The sequence below is a fragment of the Rousettus aegyptiacus genome, unplaced genomic scaffold (genome assembly GCF_014176215.1).
Source record: "Rousettus aegyptiacus isolate mRouAeg1 unplaced genomic scaffold, mRouAeg1.p scaffold_m13_p_1, whole genome shotgun sequence".
Lineage (NCBI taxonomy): Eukaryota > Metazoa > Chordata > Mammalia > Chiroptera > Pteropodidae > Rousettus > Rousettus aegyptiacus.
In genome coordinates this window covers 80,410,385-80,434,091 of record NW_023416284.1, presented here as the reverse complement: position 1 = coordinate 80,434,091, position 23,707 = coordinate 80,410,385, and the positions used below count along the sequence as shown (strand labels likewise).

Here is a 23,707-nt window from a genome sequence, read left to right as displayed (position 1 = left end):
CACTGTTAAAAATGGAGAAGTCCTTGTGGCAGGAAGTATTCAAGCAAACTAAATGATGGTCTCTGAAAAACTGGGGCTGCCCCTGAACTGCATCACTTCCAAAGGCAGGGAGATGGTCTCCCGGTGTGCTGTGGAGAGGACTTTCTGTGCTGAGTGGGAGGTTGGATAGCATCTTAGCTTCCTTCCAGTTTTGAGGCTTGTTGTAATTTATTGATTCTTAAGATACCCGGAAGTTAGATGAATTAGCCCTTGAAATAAAACCTGAGACAAAAACAGACCCAGGCCTTCTAAAGAAGAGGAATAGAATTGTCTCCTCCCCACCAGCCCTCTTCTCTGTTTTGGTCACATTCCTTGGGAAAGAGGCCATGACTGGCTCATCATGGTGACTTCCTGTGAGCATTTAGGAGGAAATGGACAGCTAAGGTTGCCGTTCCTGCTATCAGAGGCCAGGGAAGAAAAGTAGGGGTCATGGTGGGGAGAAACTTGTAATTACAGATCATATCCAACTTCAGAAATTACTGGAGCCTCCAACTCTGGCAGTTCAACTGTTGACTGAATTAAGTTCTTAAATGAGCCTGCAGCTGTTGGTCACCATGTAGCTGAAAGGAAAGATTGGCAACACCCCATGTCTTGGTCAGGAACTGGAGGTTTAACCCTAGACTGGAGCATTGCTTGGGCTTCAAGCCTGGGGCTCTAGCTGGGCTCAGTAGGAGAACTGGAATGAGTGGATGTGTTCAGCGGCCTTGTACTTGCCACCAAGCCCTTGAGTGAGACTGCTTTGACCTGTTCTCCTCTCCCTGCCTTTGGCAGTGACGCAGTTCAGGGGCAGCCCCAGTTTTTCAGAATAAGACAGGCAGGACTGGAGGTGGGGAATGTTCTGTGTCTGACCTTGGGCCCTTCACTCCCTAATGAAATTTGGTTATTAGTTTGGTACCAGCCGCTAGACCTTAGGCCACAGTTACTCAGAAAGGAAGTGTCTGGGTTCAGGTTCAAGCCATAAAAGATTGTAGGCCATGATCCAAAGGCTTGGCCTTGAAAGGTATTTTTTAAATTGATTTTGAGTGATTTATTGAAAGGATGGTTTTGGTACTAATTTATATCCCTTAGTATTATTATACTTCCTCAGTTCTTAGATGCTTTGAAAAAAAATTTTTTTTGCATTTCTAAAGTTGGAATGTCTCTCCAAATGCTGAAAATAAGTGATGGCCTCCTTAATCACCTTAGACTTGAGCAGGTACTTGAGCAGCACTGTTTATTTCCATGAACTTTCCCGAGGCTTTAAGTAACCAAAAACTAGTAACAAAGCATCCTTCCCAGATAATCTAAGTGAAGAACTCTGTGGACATGGGCATGATGGTTGTGATTCTTTTCCATTCTCTCCCGCTGTGTGTTTCTGTTCCACCATACTGATTCCCGCTAAGGAAGCAGAGGTTTGGCCTGAGCCTCCTTCCCTGAGGCTCATTTCCTCAAAAGTTAGGTTACATCTAAACTGCTGACAGATGGTCGGGCTGGTGCTCTTTGGGCAGGGGGCTAATGCGGGGTCACCTCCACATTCTAGAGTATGTCTGTAGAACCAGAACAAGAGCTGTCAGCATCTTATTTCCACATGCTCAGAACAAACATGGGTATTGCAGCACAGGGGTTGTGTGAGGGAAAGGCATTATCTTAGCAATGTCATTGACTCTAGTGGCCTAAGAGCCTGAATTGTTGCTACTCCTGGTAAGTATGACAGAATGGTTTATGAAAACTTTACTGTCTTTTTCTGTTCCTAAGAACTTCTCCATTATGATCATCTTTTATAAAAGAGCTATTTATAAAAAGCTATGGCTACATTCCTACATGTGGCACAGTTTAACCCTGGTCAAAGGTGATGATGATGGTGATGATGACTGTCAATTAGGAAAACTCGACCTTTTACGTCACAAAGTAAGGAAATTGAGACTATTTTTTGTAATGTCATTCTTTCCCTATAGGTCTTGGAACCTTGTTAGGATGGTTGTTTTAGAACTTGATAAAGTTAGATCACTTAAATCAGGTCACCATAAAACTCTCCTTATAATACGTATGTATGTATACAAATTGTACGTATATGTACTACTTACTTACATTTGTGTTCCTAGTCCCGTAGATGTCAGGGTCGCAACATGTAATTAACTCACTTCATTGTCCTAGCTACTTTCGTGATCTGTTAATCCATGTAATGCCATGAACAACATGGAAAGGCTTTCAGGTCTTAATAAGCACTCCAGACATTTGCTCTGTCACTGCTTCTCACATTTACCCCTAACATGCTTCAGAAAGAAGAAGAGAGAGAACATACACTAACTGGTACGTGGAGGTGTGAGTTCCGGGAGGCAAATACATAGTAATTACTTGGTTAGCTTCTAGGACTTCTTTATAGGAGAATATTTTGTCTGCATTAGAACTAGTCATCAGATAGTTTGTTTTCATTTCATTAGTGCCAGTGAAGTTCACAAATGTCTCCCAATAGGCAGCAAGACATTAAGCAACATTTTTTGGATAGCCGTTGCAAGAGCTTCAAGAGGGGTTCAGGTTATAAGGTTTTAAAAAGACAGAAGTCACTTTATAAATTATACTCCATATCTCTTAAGAAAATTTGCCAGTGCCTTATTATAAAATATAGAAAATTTCAAATAAACCAATTCAGTTTTTTGCTAAATCACATTGTGTTTGTGTGTGTGTGTTTGTGCTCTCCAGACATATGAAGATTCATGAAAAGGACCCTAATAGTGCTACAGCTGCAGCACCACCATCCCCACTGAAACGTAGGCGGCTCTCATCCAAAAGGAAACTGAGTCATGATGCTGAGTCGGAGAAAGAAGACCCAGCACCTGCTAAAAAGGTCCTTTCTGCTCCCAACACAGATGCGCCTAACCACAGGACTTGGGGCGGAAATACCTCTAGTCTTTATTTTTGCAGTTTGGGGACCTGGCAGACATCCATCTGAACCTTTTTACTTTTGTTTTTTTCATGCTGTTCTGTAAGGTGTCTGCAGAAAAACGTACCTGTGCACTTCCTCTGTGGAGCCTCCTTGCTGAGCCCACTGATGAAATGGAGAGCTTGCTCCATTGTTCTGTGCTTTTTTTGTCTTTTTCAGCTAGAATGGGAGTTTCATAAGTGTTAGGAACTCTTTCGTCCTCACTGGTTTATTCCCAGTGCCTGTCAGATGCTAGGTGCTCTTATAAATATTTGCTGAATGAACGAGTGGGTTGAGGGTGACTAGATGGATGGGTGGACAGATGGATGGTAGAATTCAGCAAGTATTATTATTTGAATAAAGGACTGGTCAGTAGCATTTTTAATACATAGGAGGGAGGCATCCTTTTCTCTTTAGATGGCCTCTGAATTTCATGTCATCTTCTCTTCAGAAGCAAACTCATGTGGGAGGCCTCTTTCATGACTTCACTTTATTTTCCCCCCTAAGATGGTAGAAGATGGGAAGTCAGGTGACCTGGAAAAGAAAGCTGATGAAGTTTTTCACTGCCCAGTATGTTTCAAGGAGTTTGTTTGCAAGTATGGACTGGAGACCCATATGGAGACCCACTCAGATAACCCACTAAGGTAGGAGAAAGGGTGGAATGTACCTGTCCCCTGGAAACTTTTCCATTCCTGTTTGTTCTGGCATATGACACACATCCTTATTTCCCATTACTCCACACTCAGCTGAAATTTCTTGGGTATGATGACATTAGTAGGGCCTTTCAGAATGGCGTATGGTGTGGGGAAGAAGCCAGGCTGAAGGGTGTGAGAGAAGGTGGCTGTAGCCACAGGGTGTGTTCACCGAGGTTCAGTCTGCTTCCTTCACTCTCAGCGAGGCCCCTGAAGCCATCACCATGAGCTCCGGTGCATGGGGAGTCTCCTCTCACAGGGGGCTTTTGGGCAGCAGACACATTGTCTACACAGAAGGTGTTGCAACCCACATGATTGCTAGCTGTGCACGGGTGTGTGGTAAGGACACAAAAGGCATACCAGCTGTTCATGGGTGTTTGGACTGGACTGGACTGGTAGCACAGAACACTAAGAACGCATTTTGGGGTAAGTCCAGGTTCTACTTTGTGCAAGACCTTCAACTCAAAGTGAAGCCCGTCACAGAAGAACAGTGATACGTGCTCGTTCTGCTGGTCTGGCCTCAATTTTAGGGCTCCACTGGTTTTAGTTTTTCTGATCCTCAGCCCCCCCAGACAGAAAACGTAGATGGTAATACGACTTTCCAGCAAAGTGTGGGGTTCTGAGGAGCAGGGTACTCAGCTTTCTTTCTTTGTCTTCTCTGGGGCCTTTTTCATCAGGCAGAAAGTCCTATGTTCTTAGCATATAGACTTGGAACCTCTTCGTGCAGAACTGCCACTTTTAAAATCTATGCCATAGTTTTTAAGCATTGAAAAGAACAGCGCCACGAGGAATCTGATACAGTACAAGGCTGGAAAGTAGCATGTCTGCCAGGGTCACCTAGGGCAGAAGCGAGCACTTACATGGCTGCAGCTTTGGGTTTCAGAAGATGGCTTGGGAGTGTAGAAATCTGGACATCTGTGTGTGTGACTCACCGGTATATAGACCACATTTCCTTCCTGAAGACACGTGTTTGGTTGCGACTTAGGAGTGAAAAGGTCTGAGCAAGCTGAAGAAAGATGTTCGTGTTGAGTGGGGAGAGCCTAATTGTATGGTAACTTAAAGCCATGTCAAATATCATTATCCTTAATCATATTAGCTTGACCTTCCTCCATTAAGGGGAAAAAGTATGAAGAGTTTTAACCACTGAGTAGTTGAGTGCTATAAAATGTCTTCATGTAACTCCCCCGTCTGAGGAAGTTGCACGATGTGTGGGAGTGGGCATGGACCTGTTGTCCAGACTCCTGGATCCCAGTTTCATCTCTGCTCACTTGAGACTTCGACCAGCTACATCTGAACCGTGAAGGAGAGCTGGACCAAATAACCTCTATGTTCCCTTTCAGGCCTTAAATTCTGTGATTCCGAAACCTGTCTCTGAACAGTTGTTCTTCTGTCTACCAAGAAAAAGCATTTAGCTCGTCTGTGTATAGGGCCTATAGTTCTGAGAGATTTATAAACTTGTCTTCATGGTTTCATTAATGTCCACAGCATCTCCAGGATGTGGGCTTGTGGTGGGTGATGAATATTAAAATAGTTGTCTAGACTGAGGACCTGAGCAAACAGAGGTGAACTTACCAGATGAGCCTCACATGGCCAGTCATGGGCAGAGGCAAGGATAGCCCATAGGTTCCCCAACTCCTATTTCTGCCAAACAGCCATCTGACCCAGTACTGCATAGTAAACACACTGCTCCCTCCTATGTGTTATTTCACACTATGCTTTATTCCGTGTTCAGATATCATTAGGAACTACCCATTTGCCCCCTTTCAGATAATTCTGTCCTACAACGAAAATAACTTGACTCTCCAGAGAGGTCTCTGGGTGACTGCAGCGTCCATAACACCGTGTATAGCAGTGGGAGATGAAGGTCTCAAGTCTCCCCTTCTTAAATGCTGGCCTGGACATGGGCGTGGGTTCTTCTGGAGCAAGGCCTTCTGGACAAGCACCTACTCCAGGCTGGGTTTGCTACCCAAGGTGGATTGAGATGGGAATTGCACTGACACGGGTTGTTCCTTTCTGCACGGTTTGGTGGGTAATTCACTTTCATGACTCCAAGGCCACCAGAGTAGCCAATAGGCTGTAAATTTGAAACTTTTGAAACTTAAGTCCTGCCTATTTTCCTTACTTACCCTGTCGTTTGGTGAGGGGTTGACTGGAGAGTTTTTGTTGCCTGGCAGCCTTCCCTCCCACTGGAGCCCCTGGACCATGCACCCAACAGTGCCGGCAGTGGCCATTAAGAAGGGGTTGCCTTGTGTCCATTGTGGGGAACAAGCAGGCCGTCCCCTGTCTAGTGGCTTTTGCTAGGTGGGGTGGGGTTTATGTCTAGAAACCAAAAGGAGTTGATTACAGAACATAGTTAATTTCCCTTTTCTCCTTTCTGCTCTGCTGTTCCACATAATAGCCTGCTATCAGAGGGAGGCCATTGGGGCAGGCAGGAGCCGGCAAGGCCCAGCCAGGCAGTGAACTGTGACAGGAGCTAGTGGGAGAAACTGCTTGTTAGCCCAGAGCTAAAATAGACACCAACTCCATCTGCAAACCCCAAAGGCAGCAGAACCACAGTGGGATGGATGCTACCAGTTTAAACAGAAAGTTTGTAACTCAAAACAGCTGTTGGCTTCTCTCTCTCCTGCCATTACACCTCCACCCCCAAAGCTGGCAAGGTGCCTGTTGTTCTTAACAAAAAGTATTGGAAATCCAAACTTGTGTAAATGCTGAAGCCGATCTCCATTCTCTTGTGTTTTAAATTAATGAAGTGTCAGCATACAGCAAAAAGAAGACATGGAACTGCTTGTAGTGATTCTTGTTCTTAGTATCCATTATTGCTTGCACCCTGGCATGACCAGAGATAAATCGGCCCCTCTGGACAGCTCCCCAGACAAGGAGAAACACAGGGCTTATTGAGAACTGGCATTTGGAATTGTAGGTGACAGACAAGAGTGTTCAGCAAGCAGGTGGATGCAAAGAGGACATCCCTCTGCGAGGATGTTTCAGGGTGTTGAATATCTTCCTTGGTTATAAGAATAGAACAGAGTAACAGGCCGTACGCTGCCGCGAGTAAAGTTAGCTGAGAGGGAAGTCCAGGTCAGCACTGACGAGTACAAATAGGATGAGAGCCATGTGTATCATTTTAAATTTTCTAGTAGCTACTTAAGAAACAGGTGAAATCAATCATGCTTTGTTGATTATACCAATATGTTCCAAATATAATGTCAACATAGACACGGTATAAAAATTGTCAGTGATACGTTTCACATTCTTGTTTACATACTAAGTCTTTGCAATCCAGGGTGTGTGGTTTGATCACAGGCCATCGCAGTTTGAACAGGTGTATCTCAAGTGCTCAGCAGCTCACCATACAAATGCAGGTCTAACACAAGGCCACCTATAGCAGAGAGGGTGCCAAGGCAGCGGCTTTGCTTCGGAAGCCCTTGGTCTTGTGTATGAATGGGTACTCTCAGGCTGACCAGGGCAGAATGGCTGGAATGGCAGCTGGTCACCGTGGCAATATAGCTGCAGCTGGGGGCAAACTTTGGCAAAAGCTGTATAATCTTACATGGTTTCTTGATTAAAGGAGATAGGTTAATAAATAATTTTTAAATTACTTCAGTTAAAATGGACCCGGGAAATGATTGAATGCTTAGTATGTGTCAGGCATTTGACCAGACTTGAGGGAAAAAATGGTGACGTTGGAGATAGGGCCCTTTATGGGCCAGTAAGAAAACAAGCAAAGGGGTGGTTATAAAACAAAGCGAAGGGGGTCCCTTTATGGCCAAGGGGCTCATGGGAGCCTATTGTTCAAACAGAGGGAACCTGATCTGGCTGAGGTGAAGCTTCCCTCAGCACTTTACATCAGATATCATGAGGCGCTTCACTGCGTTTCCTCCCGTGGAGGCCATCCTCACTCTGGTTTAATTCTCGATCTTGTCTGTGAGGTGATTTTAAATTTTAACGTGATGCTCTCTTAAATCTATGCCAGAAATTAGTATGTGGGGAACCCAAGTGGGCTCTGACAGGCATGGCTTTGTGAGGGGAGGTTAAGTGCTGCTGCAGGCGTGGAGAGTAGGCTGGGGGCTACCCCTCATGTTCGTAGTAGAAAGAGGTACCAGAACCTTTCATCTGGATTCTCACGTGTTCAACTCCCTTTACTGCACTGCCCCGCTGCCCCCCGCACACACACACACCCATCACCTGCAGTAAGACCCTCAAACTAATTAACATGGCATTGATCCCATTCTTGTTAAGTGCCATTCTAAAAAAAGGGAGGGGTATAACAAAATATTTGTCAGCATCTTGTATTCAAGAGTCTCAGGGGTCTGAGACTTGGCCAGGTGGAAGTAGATTTAAAACGATGCTGGCGGCTGAGGGTGGAGGGCAGGACATTCCTTCCTCCCCTCCACCCCCACACCCACCCCCACCCCCACCCCCACCCACCTCAGCGGGCCTGGAAGCTGAAGGCACCTTTTTCAGGACTGCCCCTCTCTGCCCTGCCCAAGTGGCCTCTGTGACTTGGGCTTACCCCAGCCTCCCCCAACCCCTGCTGTTGTGAAGTCCCTAGACCTGCCCTGGCTTCACGCCACACTGGTTTGGTTGAACAGTCTGAGCAGAGTGTGCAGGGTGGTGGATTCCTGGGTGTGGGGAGGGCAGGCTGCCACCCGCTGCTGGCCAGGGCCCTGTCACAGGGCCCGCACTGTTGCTCCCAGCAACTGGGAGAGATTAGTGCAGCTGTTGGATGTCAGTTCTCAGCTGGGACAGGGCTAGAGGGGAGGGTGGGCTCAAGGAGAGAGGAATGTCTGAATTGGGCAGGGCTCCGAGGAGAGGTTGTTTGTACTTAGCCCTTCTTGCCTCCGGAGACAGAGCAGGAAAAATGAAGCATGAAATCCCTTTAAAAAAGGAATGTCAGTTTCTTGATTAAAACACTATAATGAGCAAGAAATCCAGTATCTCAGGGAAGTGGTGAGGGTTGAGCAGCAGCTTTCTCAGCATGGTATTTCACAGGTTCCGATGACAGGCTGGGGTTCATGCTAAGAAAGGCTCCCAGTTGAGCCCCTGTCCAGTGTCCAGGCATTAAGAACGTGGTATGGGTTATAGAAGGAGCTGGGCATCTGCAAATAACTGTCTTCTGAATGGACAGCTTAGCAGTGTAGCAGGGAGTTAAGCCACTGGCTACATCCCAACTGCCTGGCAGCTCCGTGGCCTCAGGGACATTGAGACTTGGTTTCCCCATCTGGAAAATGGATTTGAAGATTCTTGTGAGGATAAAGGGAGCAATTCACAGTCCTTAACAAGGGCTAAATGAATACTGTTATTTAGAATGTGTCCTTTTTAATATTTTAAGCTTTGCAACATTTACATTTATGGTTATAGTTACGGTTTCGTGTCATTCTTTGGGTGCCCCATTGCAATGAAATGAAGGAGTCGAATTCTTCCCAGGTTTCTCCCAGGTACTATATATTTGACAGGGAACATGAAAGCAGGTTGTCCTTTAGTCTTTATTGTTATAAAGAGCCACTTTTACCTAGTTTTGCTTTTGTAACAATTGGGAAACTGAGTGGCTATTTAAATTTGGTTTGAGTCCTGTCTACCAAATTTTGTAATCCACCTGTGTTGAAAGCCAGATATTTAGAAGCTTGAAGGGACTTGATACCTTTAAGTAAGAGAACCACCATCATTGTTGAGGAAACCTGAGATTCTAAAGAAATGTGTTTCCTGATGTTTGAAATTTGCCAAAGCATTCTTTTGAAAGTATACTTAGCATAGAAAAAAAATTTTTTTTGCCCTTGTTGGGGTCATCTGAGGTCCCTTAACCTGCCATGAAGGTAAAATTAATTGATAGAATGATAGAAAAGTAAGCCACCCGAGCTTTATCATTTTGGGCTACTCTGAGCTTTTTTTTGTTGACTTCAGGGTTTTCATCTTGTTCTGGAGAGTTAAGGTCACCAGATGAACAAAATATTATGGTAGCAAGCACTTGGAGGAGATAATCCCATAATTATTTAGCCACAAGGTTAAAAAAAAAAAAAAAAAAAAAGCTTTGGTGGCCTTGTTTTCCATTTCTATAAATCCCATTGCTGATAAATTTGCCTCCAGGCCTGACTCTTTCATCTTCTATGTATCTACATGCTTTCCTTTCACTTCAGCATCTTTGGGAAGGTTGTTTGGGAAACATGCTTCAGTCAGTGGTTATCAGGGCTGATACCTTAAATGGTGACAGTTGTTTGTTCGTTTTTTTCTCATAAGTACCATCAAACTGCTGACTACTTCAGGCTTTTTATACCCTTACTCTGTACACAGAATGCCACTACCATAATAGCACATCACATTGCATTTCTACCCCCAGCCCAAAATTGTGCAGTTTTCTTTTAAAAAAGAAAAAAGAGAAGAACAGATGCTGTGGTGCCCTGCCTCATTGGACAGTCTGTGGTACGTGTCAGTTCTCAATTCAATGGCTTTAAATTTTTAACTTTTTTTTTAAGACTAGTAGATCTGGCTGTTAACAAGAACATCATCCATTTACCGTAAAATCCTTCGAGAATTGAAAGGACAAACCCTCAGCTAAGGAGAATATTTATTTCCTTGGCCAACAGGAGCCGACTTGTTCTAGCCCTTACTTTGCTGTGGCAGCCAGAGGCAGAGTTTGAACACTGGCTGGCTGGTTGGGTCTCTCCGTGTCTTCAGGACCAAGGGCAGTTTGCTGTCCTTGTAGAAGTCAGACTTCTTTAACCGTGTCAGCAATGCATTATTTCCAACCCTGCCAATCTCAAGGCCGTTGCTGGTGTGCTGCGGGATTTTGCTCATGTGTGCGATTTCCAGAGGAGAAAGGGCAAGGAAAGGCATAAGTATGTGTTGCAGGCTCTCTGTGGTGCCTCCCTCCAGCCCCTAGTGGCGGCTTCCCCCATTCCTGTCATCTGTCCATTTGTATACCAGGGTCCACAGTGAAAACTGGGCTAACCCCTCTGCATGCTGCCAGGAGGCATTTCCCTGCCCTTGGACCCCTGCCTCAGCCCTCTCCTATAAGTGCTATACACATACTCATGCCCCTTCAGTGACATTACAGGTGTGGTACTAAGGGAAGGAGAGAGAGGAGATATTAAGCTGCAGGCAGCTATTTTCCCCCTCTGCTGCTCCAGAGAGCTCCAACTTGCGTACTCCTAAAGCTATAGCTTCTCCCTTCCCACCCACCCCTAACAGAGCTGCTAGAGCCCCTGCCCCAGCCTTAGGAACCTGCGAGAGATAGGACCCATGGTTCAGGGGCTAGGATGTCACATGTAGGGGAGTGGGGAATGCTAAAATCTAAAGTCTCCAGTATCCTAAATTAAGTTTTCTTACTCTGTTATGGCAGCATTTGCTAACATGTGCTGAAATTTAGGTGTTTTCTGGGTGAAATAGGCTCTGGTGAACTGCCTTGAGGTAAATAAACTATTTATTTGAGCAAAATGATTTAACATTCACATACCAGTGATTATCCTTTTGTAACTTGAAGACAAGCTGAATGCCTACATTAGCATGCATCCCTGTGTTTCATATGTGATCTCACCTTTATTTAAATTGTCTTTTGCAGTTTTTCCACTGATGAATTTTCATTTTCCTTAGAGTAACCTATTTCCATATGTGATTTAAGCAAGCGGGTTTTATTTTTAGAAGTAGATGGGGTTCTATTAGTTTGTTTAAATCCTACAACTAGATACACTTTCTCCCGAATGGATTTGTTTTACGGACAGGGAAGTTTCCATTTGGAAAAGTTACCCTCAGTTTCCTAACATAGGGCCATCTGTGTTGCCATAAAATCAGAAAGCAGCCTCTTGGGTTTGTAAAATTTCCCCCTGGCACATCGTCAGAATCACTTTGCAAAATGAAATTGTCCTATAGTGCTCCCCTCTTCTGTGACTCTAAGTACAGTTACAACATTTAAGTACAGTTCTGCTCCATCAAAATATTTTGCAACCATATTGTTCACGAGTTCCTGGCAGAGTTGAGAGAGTCCCCCAAACTGGGGTAAGGGGAGAGTAGTAGGGACCACTCGACCAATAGCTGTGGCCTTAATGAAGACTGACAGGCCCAAGTGAGGTTAGAACAGTGCCTGTGCCAGCTCTGCATCTAGATCTAGGAGCATCGCTTACAGATGTATAATGACCTTCATTGTCCTTGAAGAGCCGCTTAGAAACAAAGTTGCAAAGCATTCTTCCCGGGGGGCCTTGGGAGGGCTGGTTGAACTAGAGTGTCTCTGGCTGACAACACTGATCCAAATGTCCCTGGGTGATGGGTTTCCACACTGGTTTTATGTAAGGCCCGTCACCAGGTTCCAAGCGTGAGATGGGAAACAGTGTTTTCCTGTGGGGTTTTTTTTCTTCCTTTTACCCAGCATCACAATGTGCTTCTGGTTTCAAAGCATATTTTTTTTCCTCTGCTGTTTTCAAGCTGCTCATTTGTGGGTTGACATTCTTTATCTTTTTAGAAGTGAAATGGGAGCACCCTAGTTGAAAACCCATGAAAACAGAGGTGTGAAGTTGTAGATCTAAGGCCTTACTTAGACTTTATTAGAAGGTTCTGAGTGAGTGTGTGGGCTGGAATGGTACTCACTTCTCTTCGTGAGCTGTGACTCCAGGAGAATGGTAGGGGGTGATGAAGAAGCCGGTGTTGTATATAGGACAGAGGTTGACCAGGAAGAACATGTGTTTCTCCCCATGAGTCTCAAGATTAAATATAAGTAGTAAAGACAATTGTGAAGTTCTTGAGTGAAAAGAGAAAAAACACTTGCTTTTGAAATCAAAATTCTGTTTTCCTGAATTTTCAGTTCTAATTGCCAGGAAATGAGCTGTTTCTGATTTTGTTGTTGTCATTCCTAGTAATATAAAATAATGATTAAATTTGAAATAGCACCTTATAGTTTTCAAAGCATGTTAGTATCTGTTATTCATAGTAACTCTGAAGATCCCGTATTACAGATGAGGGAAACAGAGGCTTAGAGGAGGAAAGGTAAAGGGCTCCAACAGGCTTGTAGCTTAAGGTGTTTATAGATTCGAAATCTTCTCACTTAATTCTCACTATAATTTGTTTTCCAAACTTGCCTAACTATGAATCACCTGGTGTGCTTGTTCACATATAGATGCCTAGGCCCATCCTCTGGTTACTTGGATTCTGGTTTCTTAATAAAGTCATGAGGGGATTCCTATCAGGATTGTTTGGGAAATTTTACATAGCAGGCAACTGAAATGCAGAGATAAGTCGTCCAAGGTCACACATGCTGTACTTCCCCGCCCAGAGTCTCTGGTCCTTATGCCCATCTCCCCATGGCTCCATAGTTGCCTTCCACAGAGGACACACAGCTTGTGTTTGGCACTGGTTCACGCTGCCTTGTGTTTATTGAGTACTTACTATGCATGAAACGCTGTCCTAGATGCCAGATATACAGTGACCTTCATTTGCAGCTAAAGAGAAAAGAGAAGGAGATAGACATGTAGAAATAAGTGATGAAAACTTAGTGTTATTAAAAATTCATTGCTACAATAGAAGTGCAGTAAATTCTGATTGCTCTATTAAGAGAGACTCTCCTTTTTTAAAATAAATAAATAAAACCTACTTATGATGTCCCTCACACTGAATATTCGTGACCAGTAGGTTGTGCACTTGTGCAATAGTCTCAGAAGTTGAGTGTGTTCGGAAAAATCTGAGGTACAAGAAAATATAATAGAACTTTCTTATATGACCCTTTAAAATTTTCCGTATGTTCTAATATTTTATAATATTAAAATAGAAAATTTTAAAGGCATATTATATTCATAGAAATGTATATGTATATATAAATACATATTATATATAATACACATTTCTCAGTTAAACAGCAAACAGATATGGGACCCATGCTCAAAAATAATTATTAAGTGCACTGTTTACAAATTTGCAGCCCACTTTTTAGGCCTACCTGCTCACTTTTCATGGTTGATTTGTGTGCTACCAAGTGAGTCCAGGTTATTCCTTCCCAACCTGTTTGTCACTAATACTTGTAATTAGTTGCTATAATTTCATTAAACTTTATGGAAGCCAATGAAATACAGTTGTTTTTTATTTAAATAGTCTGAAAACTGAGTTGGGCAGACTTGTGTATAGTCCAAATTGGACAGTATGTTTTATTGGGTTCTTTAATTGCTGTCAGCTTTAGAGTGGGCAAGATATCTATGAATAGTTGAGAGAAGTAAAAATCTACAATTCTGGCTTAGTTTGGTTTGCAGAAATCTAGGTTCTTGCTCTACCTTTAAAGAGTCTAAAGTTGGAAATCAAAAGTTATGAGTATGATTCATGCAGCGACAGTGACATTGAACTTCACTCAGTGGAACTAAACTCAAACATAAGACAGGTGAATGAATGTATGGTCAATCCTTTTTATTCAGAGTAGTTATGTTATATAGAGTCACCCGGAATACAGAATTAGTGCATACTGAACCATTGTTCCTACAGAAAATACAGGGTCACAACATTTTCATCAGTTAAGCAATCTCATTGCCTTGTTTTAAGTGTGTTTCTTTTTAAAGACACCTTATTTAGTAAATACGATTGACGTATTAACATTGAAATCACAGCCAATAGCACTGCTGCAGCTTATACCTGAATGAAGCTTGTCTAACGTCTCTTCTCCATATTACAGCCTTCTTGCACTTAGGTACATTAGACAGCACTACAGCACTACGCTTGGACCATTTTCAACAGCAGAATTTCCAACAAAAAGCAACAAAAAACAACTAAATAGACTGTGGAGCTAAATAGACTGCAAAAAAGACTTTTGTTTACAGTATGAGAGCTGAAACATGAAGGCAGAGCATTTCCTTATGTGACTTCTCCTGGAAATGTGTGCGTAGGGCAACCCAGATTTTTCACTGTGCTGGGCATGTCCACGAATAATCAAAAAAAGTGCTTGCTATGAGTACTAATTTGGGGCTTACGAATAAATTTTAACAAATAGGCAGATTCACAAATATAGAACTCACAAGTAATGATCACTGTATGTGTTTATTTAACTGTATAGGTTAAATAAAATAATTAAGGTATGCATGAATTATGAGCCCCCTCCCCTTTTTTCCTGCCTTTGATTAATGAGCCCCTCTCTGCAAGGCAGAGTAAGCTCTGCTGTCTTCATAGGGGGAAGGTAAACTGGAACAGGCCTTGACCTTCAGGTGTGATTGATCACACACAATCACTAATTCTTACTAATGATGTTTGTCTTACTGGGTTGTTAGGATGGAATGAGCTTAGATATTTGTTGCAATGTCCCAGTATCCAGGACAGTCTGGTCACTGGTAAACTTTAATTTAAAACATTTTGTAAATATTCTACACAAAATGTATGTAGGCAGCGCTAATTATGAATTTGGGAAGTGTGAGTGTAGGCTTAGTGGGGAAGATCACTGTAGAGCCTACTGGGCGACAGCTCTCTACTGCCTGTACTTGCCCATGCTTCCTTACTTCTTTCTCCTACTCTGATTTTCCAGGGAAGGTACAGACCAGCATCCATCTTCCACAGCTTCCCTGATCTCACCTGCTTTATGCCTCTAGACAGGACAGAGGGGAAGGGGAAGGGAGAGAGAAAATCTGGACTATCTCCAGGTCATGTAGCACCAAACCAGATGGGCCTTAGGCTTGATTTGACCTCCCCATTTGTCTTAGGTAGCTCTCTCTGCAAGCCTGTGGGGCCTTCTGAGGCCTGGGCTCAGCACCTCCCTCCAGACCCCTGGCCCCTCCACTTTTCCAACAGGCTCCGATTGTCCAGTACACTTGCTAAGAAAATGGGCTCCTTCACACTGCCTGTGCCACAGTGAGACAGTGTAGGGGCTTCTCTTCTGGAGTTTTTATAAATTGAGTACCCCCTACACACATAACACCTCCTGCAAATAGTGGTTTGGACGTTGTTAAAATTTAAAGAAGTAAAAAGTCAACCCACTGTCACTAGCTATTTGTAATGAAATCTTTCTTTTAGATGTATTAAGAATCATTTCAAGCATAAGCAGAAGTAGAGAGAATAGTCTAATGATCCCCACACACTCATCACCAGTTTCAGAAATTATCAACTCACAGCCAATTGTGTTTCATTTCTTCCCCACCCCAGATAATTTCAAAACCATTTCCAGGCAACACATTTCATTTATAAATATTATCTATCCGTAAAGGGAAAGGACTTTTTTCTTAAAGCATACCCAAAATACCATAATCATAACTAAAAAGTGAACAGTAGTATCTTAATAACTAATATCTGGTTAAATGATAAATTTCCCCAATTCAGATGTTTCTCTACTTTCATCCTTTCAATTCAGTACAGAGCTTTCAGCTGACCAATAGCGTGGTGATGGGTTGATGACCACGTGGAGTGTGCAGTTGCACTTGAGCCTAGGACTAGAGTCAAGGTGACAGATGGGAAAGAGCACCCTATCCAGGGCAGTAGGAAAGGACAGAGCAGTTGTGAGGCCCCAAGAATGGCAGCCGCCTGGAGTACGCAGTATGGAACTTGGATACATTCCAGCCAGTAGAGCCTCACCCAGAGTGGCCGCAGCCATTCAGCTTCCCTATTTGACTGTCTCATAGCCTGTGCTTTAGCCCTCTGGTACATTTGGCAGGGAATAGCTCCTCTGGTTTGGGGTTCGTTCGTCCAGAGCATGGGCTACAGAGATTGCCATGGAGCAGAGCCAGGAGAGGGAGAGAAGGTGCATTGTCTTGGCCCACAGCTGTGAGAACTTTGATTACCTAAAGGTGTTCTGGGCTCTCTGAAACCATCTCTTCCCCAGAGCCTTTATCACAGTTGATGAGCTTAAGCATAATTCCCTCAAAAAGGGTTTTGGGCTTTGCATGGCTCTGAGGAACCTAGTATTCTAAATTTAATTGAACGATGACAGGAATTTTGATGACGAGATGCAGCCAAGTTAGCAGGAGAGATAGGAGAGGCAGATACACAACAAGACTGCATTGACTGTGTCCTGCCACAGCATGATAAGGGGAGCAGAGTTGCACATACTTGGCACTTCTTTCTTTCATCACCAGATGAAAATGAGCTCAGCTGCTTTACGGGTGATTTTGTTATCTTTATTTTCAGAGAAGAATTTCAAAGCAAAAAAAAGGTTTCCAATAAAGCGTGCGCAGTGTGACCTTGAGCAGATTGCTTTACTTCTCTGTGCCCCAAGTTCTTTCTCTGTAAAACAATAAGACCTGCATTAAAGGTGTGCTTGTCCATGTGAATACTGGAACGATGCTTGGCACACAGCACTGTGGTCATGGAAATGTGCTAGGTCGGCACTACTCGACATGATAGCCCATAAAATGAGGCTAATGTGATTGAGGAAATTTAAATAGCCATATGTGGCTCTAGTGACTCCTGTATTCAGTGCCAGTCTATGGGTTTTTGATAATATCCTAATGATTGTGTAGTTTTTAAGATGGTGTTTCTCAGCGAAGACCTAGAAGATGACGCTCATGCGAAGAGTGGGGAAAGTATTTTAAAATGGGGTTTATCATGCATCTGGGTGTGGCCTAGGACATTTAAGATGAAGGAGGAGGTCATCTCTAAAGTAAAGTGTTATCTTTCGAGGGACTGCATTTGTGGGATCTTTCTAGGAAAGAGAGACATCCTTGTGATAGGTGAGGGTGGAGTATGAACAGGGCTCACATTTCGTCTTTGCATCTTACCTGCTTATGTGACCTCAGCCTCAATGTTTTCATCTGTAAAATGACCGTCAGGATACCTCCCTACCTGCCAGGTCATACCCACTGCCCCTGTAGGGTGTCCTGCACTTAGTGTGTGCTCAAAAGTTGGGAACTCTGGTTATTTTTCAGATAGTGATTGTAATGATAACAGAATTGAGTACATAATCACTGTCACATGCTGCTACTTCAGTTGGAGAATTTGATTATCATTTTATCCTGATCAGGTACCAGGGATGCTGATGTGATTGCTGCAGATGCTATGTAAATTTGAGTTTCTGGCTTTTAGACATTTTCGATAATTAGAAGCCACTGAGCAGAAGGAAGGAGAAAGCCTTTGAAATGATAACTCTATGTGCCATAATTCAGATAAGAACAAAGTAGGCCTGCAACAGTGGTTATCATCTTGTACACATCTGTACTGTCTGCAAAGATTGGATATCTAGAAGTTGGTAGGATATAAAATTTTTTTTTAAGGGAGAGTTTTTTTTATTGCTAACTGTGAGCATACTGGCTTCTTGATGTCATATCATTGTTACTTTTCATTTATTATAATTTCTTATATTATTTGGTTTTCATTTATAAATGAAGCAACAACAAAAAATAAGATAAACGGATGGGTGGAAATTGTGTCTTAGCTGCCTCCGTGTATCCTGTCCTTCTTCTCCCAGATGTGACATTTGCTGCATCACCTTTCGAACACATCGAGGATTGCTACGCCACAATGCGCTTGTCCACAAACAGCTTCCCAGAGATGCAATGGGAAGGCCTTTCATCCAGAACAATCCTTCCATTCCTGCTGGCTTCCATGACTTAGGATTCACTGACTTCTCCTGTAGGAAGTTTCCTTGGATTTCTCAGGTATGCTGATTGGCGGGCAGAATTGGCCACCACCTCTGTGGTCCACATAGTAGGACTAAACTTCCTTACGCTAAGGTATCCTTTCCTTAAAGTGTTGTTCGTTGAGTTTTGGGGGTTTTTTTGTTTGTTTTGTTTTGTTTTTATAACACTTTTCCTCTTGAAATTCAGCTTGGCCTTTTTAGTCTTCATTGAGTGGTTGGGTCTCATATTCACTTGCATTTGGGTCTAGCTCATTAGTGCTTTTGCCTGTTCTTAGGATTTGGATTGTTCGCCTCCACCACCCCAGCCCCGTCAGAAATTAATTTGTACTTTTTAAATATCATTTTTACTTTTCATTTATTATAATTCGTTACTTCATTTTATTTTTTCATTTATAAACGAAGCAACAACAAAAAATAAGACAAATGGATGGGTGAAATTCTTCAAGTGCATAAGTCTCAAGTTCAATAAATTATTCCATGTGTGTATGCCTATATGTAGGCACACGTGTACACTCATGTAATCCCCAGGTGGCGCACGTTCATGCCCCTTCCCAGTCCATGCTTACTTACCCAGTATAACAGAGGTACCTGGTTCTCCACTGATGGTGGGTAGTCCCCATCAGTTAGTTTCGCAGGGTACCCATTTTTAAAAAGAAAATCCTACCTTCATGGTAGTATTACTTAACCATACTTCATTGCTTCTCAGCAGAGAAGCATTGAATTGCTTCTCTGCTGAGATACTCTGGGAGTTGATGTCATTCATCAGGCAAACAGGATTCTTAAGATGCTTTGTGGTGCTTATCTTTTGTGGGAGTTAGCAAGCAGGGAAAGGTCAGCTCCTTATATTTTACGGAGAATGACTGGACACTGGGGCAGTCGTACAGCAGATATTTCCTGCATCTCAGTTTAGTGATGATTTTTAAATCCTCCTCTTTATTTCCTTGCTGTTGCTGACCCGGTTTCCTTGCAGGCCTGGTGTGAAACAAACCTGCGAAGGTGCATCAGCGAGCAGCACCGTTTTGTCTGTGACATCTGTGACAAGGCGTTCCCCATGCTCTCCTCACTTGCCCTGCATAAGCAGACCCACGTCGCTGCGGACCAGGGGCAGGAAAGGCTGCAAGCTAAGACCCTGCCTGGTGACGCCCTGGACCAGAAGGTCTTCCTGGCCTTGCTTGGCCTGCAGTACACCAAAGACATCAGGCCCGTCCTGGTCGAGGAGCCCATGCCAGATGACAACCAAGCAATACAGCTCCAGACACTCAAGTGTCAGCTACCTCAGGACCCCGGCTGCACCAACATGCTGAGGCTGTCTCCTTTTGAAGCTGCTTCCCTGGGCGGCTCGCTCACAGTGCTCCCAGCTACTAGGGAGAGCATGAAGCACCTGTCCCTGCAGCCCTTTCAGAAGGGCTTCATCATCCAGCCCGACAGTAGTATTGTGGTCAAGCCCATCTCTGGCGAGTCTGCCATTGAGCTGGCTGACATCCAGCAGATCCTGAAGATGGCAGCCTCAGCGCCCCCTCAAATCAGTCTTCCGCCTCTCTCCAAGGCCCCTGCCACCCCTATACAGGCGATTTTCAAACACATGCCCCCTCTGAAGCCAAAGCCCCTGGTCACACCTCGGACAGTGGTGGCCACCTCCACGCCCCCTCCTCTCATCAATGCTCAGCAGGCCTCCCCGGGCTGCATTAGCCCCAGCCTCCCCCCGCCGCCCCTGAAGCTCCTCAAAGGCTCCGTGGAGGTGGCCTCCAGCACCCACCTGCTGCAGTCCAAGTCCGGGGCCCAGCCAAACACGGCCATGCAGCTCTTCCTGCAGCAGCCACGAGTGGAACTGCCAGGCCAGGCCGAGATGAAGATGCAGCTGGAGCAGGACAGCATCATTGAGGCCCTGCTGCCCCTGAACATGGAGGCCAAAATTAAGCAGGAGATAACGGAGGGGGACCTCAAGGCCATCATGACGGGCCCCAGCAGCAAGAAATCGCCGGCCATGCGCAAGGTGCTCTACCCCTGCCGCTTCTGCAACCAGGTGTTCGCCTTCTCGGGGGTACTGCGCGCGCATGTGCGGTCCCACTTGGGCATCTCGCCATACCAGTGCAACATCTGCGACTACATCGCCGCCGACAAGGCCGCGCTCATCCGCCACCTGCGCACACACAGTGGTGAGCGGCCCTACATCTGCAAGATCTGCCACTACCCCTTCACCGTCAAGGCCAACTGCGAGCGGCACCTGCGCAAGAAGCACCTCAAGGCCACCCGGAAGGACATTGAGAAGAACATCGAGTATGTGACGAGCAGTGCGGCCGAGATGGTGGACGCCTTCTGCTCCCCAGATACCGTGTGCCGGCTGTGCGGAGAGGACCTGAAGCACTACCGCGCCCTGCGCATCCACATGCGCACGCACTGTGGCCGCGGCCTGGGCGGTTGCCCCAAAGGCCGCAAGCCCTTCGAGTGCAAGGAGTGCAGCGCCGCCTTCTCAGCCAAGCGCAACTGCATCCACCACATCCTTAAGCAGCACCTGCACGTTCCGGAACACGACATTGAAAGCTACATCTTGGCAGCCGATGGCCTGGGCCCCAAGGAGGCCCCGATGTCTGAGGCCTCTGGAAGGATGGAGGAGAGAGACGGGACCTTTGGAGAGTTAAAGCCCCTTGCCACCTTCCTGGAGTCCCAGAATGGCTATCTTCATGGAGGCCCCGCCCAACCACCGCCTCACCACGTCTCCGTCAAATTGGAGCCCGCCAGCAACTTCACAGTGGACTTTAATGAGCCCCTGGACTTTTCCCAGAAGGGCCTGGCCCTGGTCCAAGTAAAGCAGGAAAACGCAGCCTTATTTCTGAGCCCCTCTTCTTCGGCCCCCTATGACTACTCCATGGAGCCCATTGACCTGTCCATCCCCAAGAACTTCAGGAGAGGAGACAAGGATTTGACTGCTCCCAGCGAAGCCAAGAACCCTGAGCAGGAACCAGGGAGCAAGGAGCCACCCTCTCCCTGTCCACCACCATGCCCAGCCCTGCCAGTGACCTTGGGGCCCAATGGGATCCTAGAAAAACCTGTGGCCTCTGCAGGAGCAGCAGCTTTGGCAGCCAGCACTCTAGAAGCCCATGCTCAGCCCCTGCAGGGCTCCGTTCAGCTTGCTGTCCCCATTTACTCATCAGCCGTCGTCAACAGCTCCCCCATCTTGGGCAACTCCACTCTCATAAGCAGTCCAGCCTTGTTGCGGCCGCTGCGCCCCAAGCCCCCCTTGCTCTTGCCAAAGCCCCCTGTGGCAGAAGAGCTGCCCCCACTGGCCTCCATTGCCCAGATCATCTCATCTGTGTCCTCAGCTCCCACCTTGCTGAAAACCAAGGTGGCTGACCCAGGGCCTACAAGCACCAACAGTAACACCACAGCTTCAGACAGCTTAGGAGTCACCATCCCCAAAGCTACCACCACTCCCACTGATAACACCAGCCAAAAAGAATCCAGCGACTCACCCCCTGCTGTTAACAGTCCAGAGGCAGCCTCGCCCACTGAGCAGGGGCCAGCTAGTTTGTCAAAGAAGAGGGGCCGGAAAAAGGGACTGAGGAGTCGGCCCCGTGCCAGCAGTGGCGGGGTGGACCTAGATTCTAGTGGCGAGTTTGCCAGCATTGAGAAGATGCTGGCCACCACAGACACCAACAAGTTCAGTCCATTTTTGCAGACCGCGGAGGATGATGATGCTCAGGATGAGGTGGCCGGTGCCCCCACTGACCAAAATGGACACAGTGATGAAGAGCAGGGCAGCCCCCCGGAAGACAAGCTGTTGAGGGCAAAGCGGAACTCCTATGCCAACTGCCTACAGAAGATCAACTGTCCCCACTGCCCCCGCGTCTTCCCTTGGGCTAGCTCCCTCCAGAGGCACATGCTCACACACACTGGTAAGAGGGCCTGCCAGGCCATGACTGCTACTTCCCAGCAGGGGGACTACTGGCCAGAGTGAGGGAGAACAAGATGTGGGGTCAAAAGCATGGGACCTTTGTCCCACGATCCCATTCCCAGCTTCTCTTCCTCGATCTCAGAAGCAGCGGGCTTGCCTGGTGGGGCCCTGTGCTCAGGTAACCAGAATGACCTGTTCATATTGTCTGAGCCCTCGGGGAGCTGCTGGTGAAGGGAGGTCTTAAAAGTAAGGTGTTTAAGAAAAATGGTCATAGGCCCATAGGTTCACTCACTGGATCCACCCCACCCCTTCTGGAGAGGATAGCAAGATTATCCACTCCATTACCCACAGCAGACAGCTAGAGAGAAGTTGAACTTCGTATCAGGATATTCGGCCAGGATTTTAGAATAAATTGCATCCCGGTATTCTCAAGACATCTTTTAAAATTTTCAACATTCTGTGAGGTTCTTTTGGCTGCCATGTATTTTTAAAGGGAAATATTACAAATTTTGCAGTTCTTTTTTAGTTTACTAAAGTGGTCCCATCTTCCCCTGTTTATTGTGAAAATAAGTGATGAATAGTTCTAGAATTTTAAAAAAATTTTATTTGTACTAAAATTGTCAGCTGTTCTGGAGAAACACACAAATACAAATATATTATAATTAACAGACTTAAATTACCAAAATGTTAGCTGCAGAGTATCTTTAATTCTGTTACTGAATTTTCACATAGGATTCATATCATTGAACTAAGATAAATTGGGTGAGATCCTTAACCTTTAGGTAATATTTGGATAACCCAGCTATTAATAAGATAGAACCGAAAACCAAATAAAGAATTATATGGTATAAAATTACCAGATAAAATACAAATGCCAGTTAAATTTGAATTTCAATTAAGTAACAAAAATTGTTTTTAGTATACATGTTTTTCATGTAATATTTGGGATAGATTAAAAAATGTATTTGCTATTTTTCAGAAATTCAAATTCAGCTAGGCAACCTGTATTTTTAGTTAAGTCTGACAACCCTAGGTAGTTAGGAAGCCTATGACGGTGTGGTGAGAGGAGGTGGTGGGAACTGGGTGTGAGCCGCACTGTGTACCCAGGTCGAAATGCTTCATTCAGAGTTGATCATCACTTGATGCTTTGGAGAAGCCCACAGAAGAAAGCTGTTGCTGTGAATGGGAGATAGAAGAGAACATGCAGAGGGGATGGGAAGGGAGCACAAGCTGTGGACTATCTCTGAGGCTGGTTGCCACACAGATGCGGCATTTCTCTGGTGTGGTAGGATCTTGCATCCAAGAATCCAAAGGTGACAGTCCAGCGTGCCTGTGCATAGAGGTTTCATTTAACCAGAACCAGAATTTCTAGATATATAAAGTATATGCTACATTATCAGGCTATCATTTTCCTTCCATTTAAAATCATTTAAGCTTGACGAAGTAAAATAACAGTTCTAATGAGGACAGCAGTTCAGAAAGGTTGCATCTTAAAGAGAAAGTGCTCCACACAGCTATATCTCTTGCTACACCTATTTGTCAACTGCAGAGTCTGGAGAAGTACTTCTGGTCTCGCTTTTCAGAAAGCTGATGGTCTGGATCTGACGATGGGTGTCGCTCTTGTCCTGCCTCGCCCTCCCAACTCCCGCTGCCATCACCCAGCCTCCCCA

The 23,707-nt window shown here is 45.1% G+C and overlaps 1 protein-coding gene across 10 annotated transcripts in view; it reads left to right on the top strand.

Moving 5' to 3' along the window:
• The window catches only part of RREB1 (ras responsive element binding protein 1), a 165,112-nt gene that overhangs the window by 125,090 nt on the left and 16,315 nt on the right, over window positions 1-23,707 (top strand). For all 10 annotated transcript variants that reach the window (XM_016161005.2, XM_016161007.2, XM_016161010.2 and 7 more), the window contains 4 exons: window positions 2,719-2,863; window positions 3,446-3,582; window positions 17,975-18,164; window positions 19,116-22,038. In XM_016161005.2, the coding sequence (XP_016016491.2) occupies window positions 2,719-2,863; window positions 3,446-3,582; window positions 17,975-18,164; window positions 19,116-22,038 (3,395 nt within the window). The remainder of the gene's footprint in view (window positions 1-2,718; window positions 2,864-3,445; window positions 3,583-17,974; window positions 18,165-19,115; window positions 22,039-23,707) is intronic.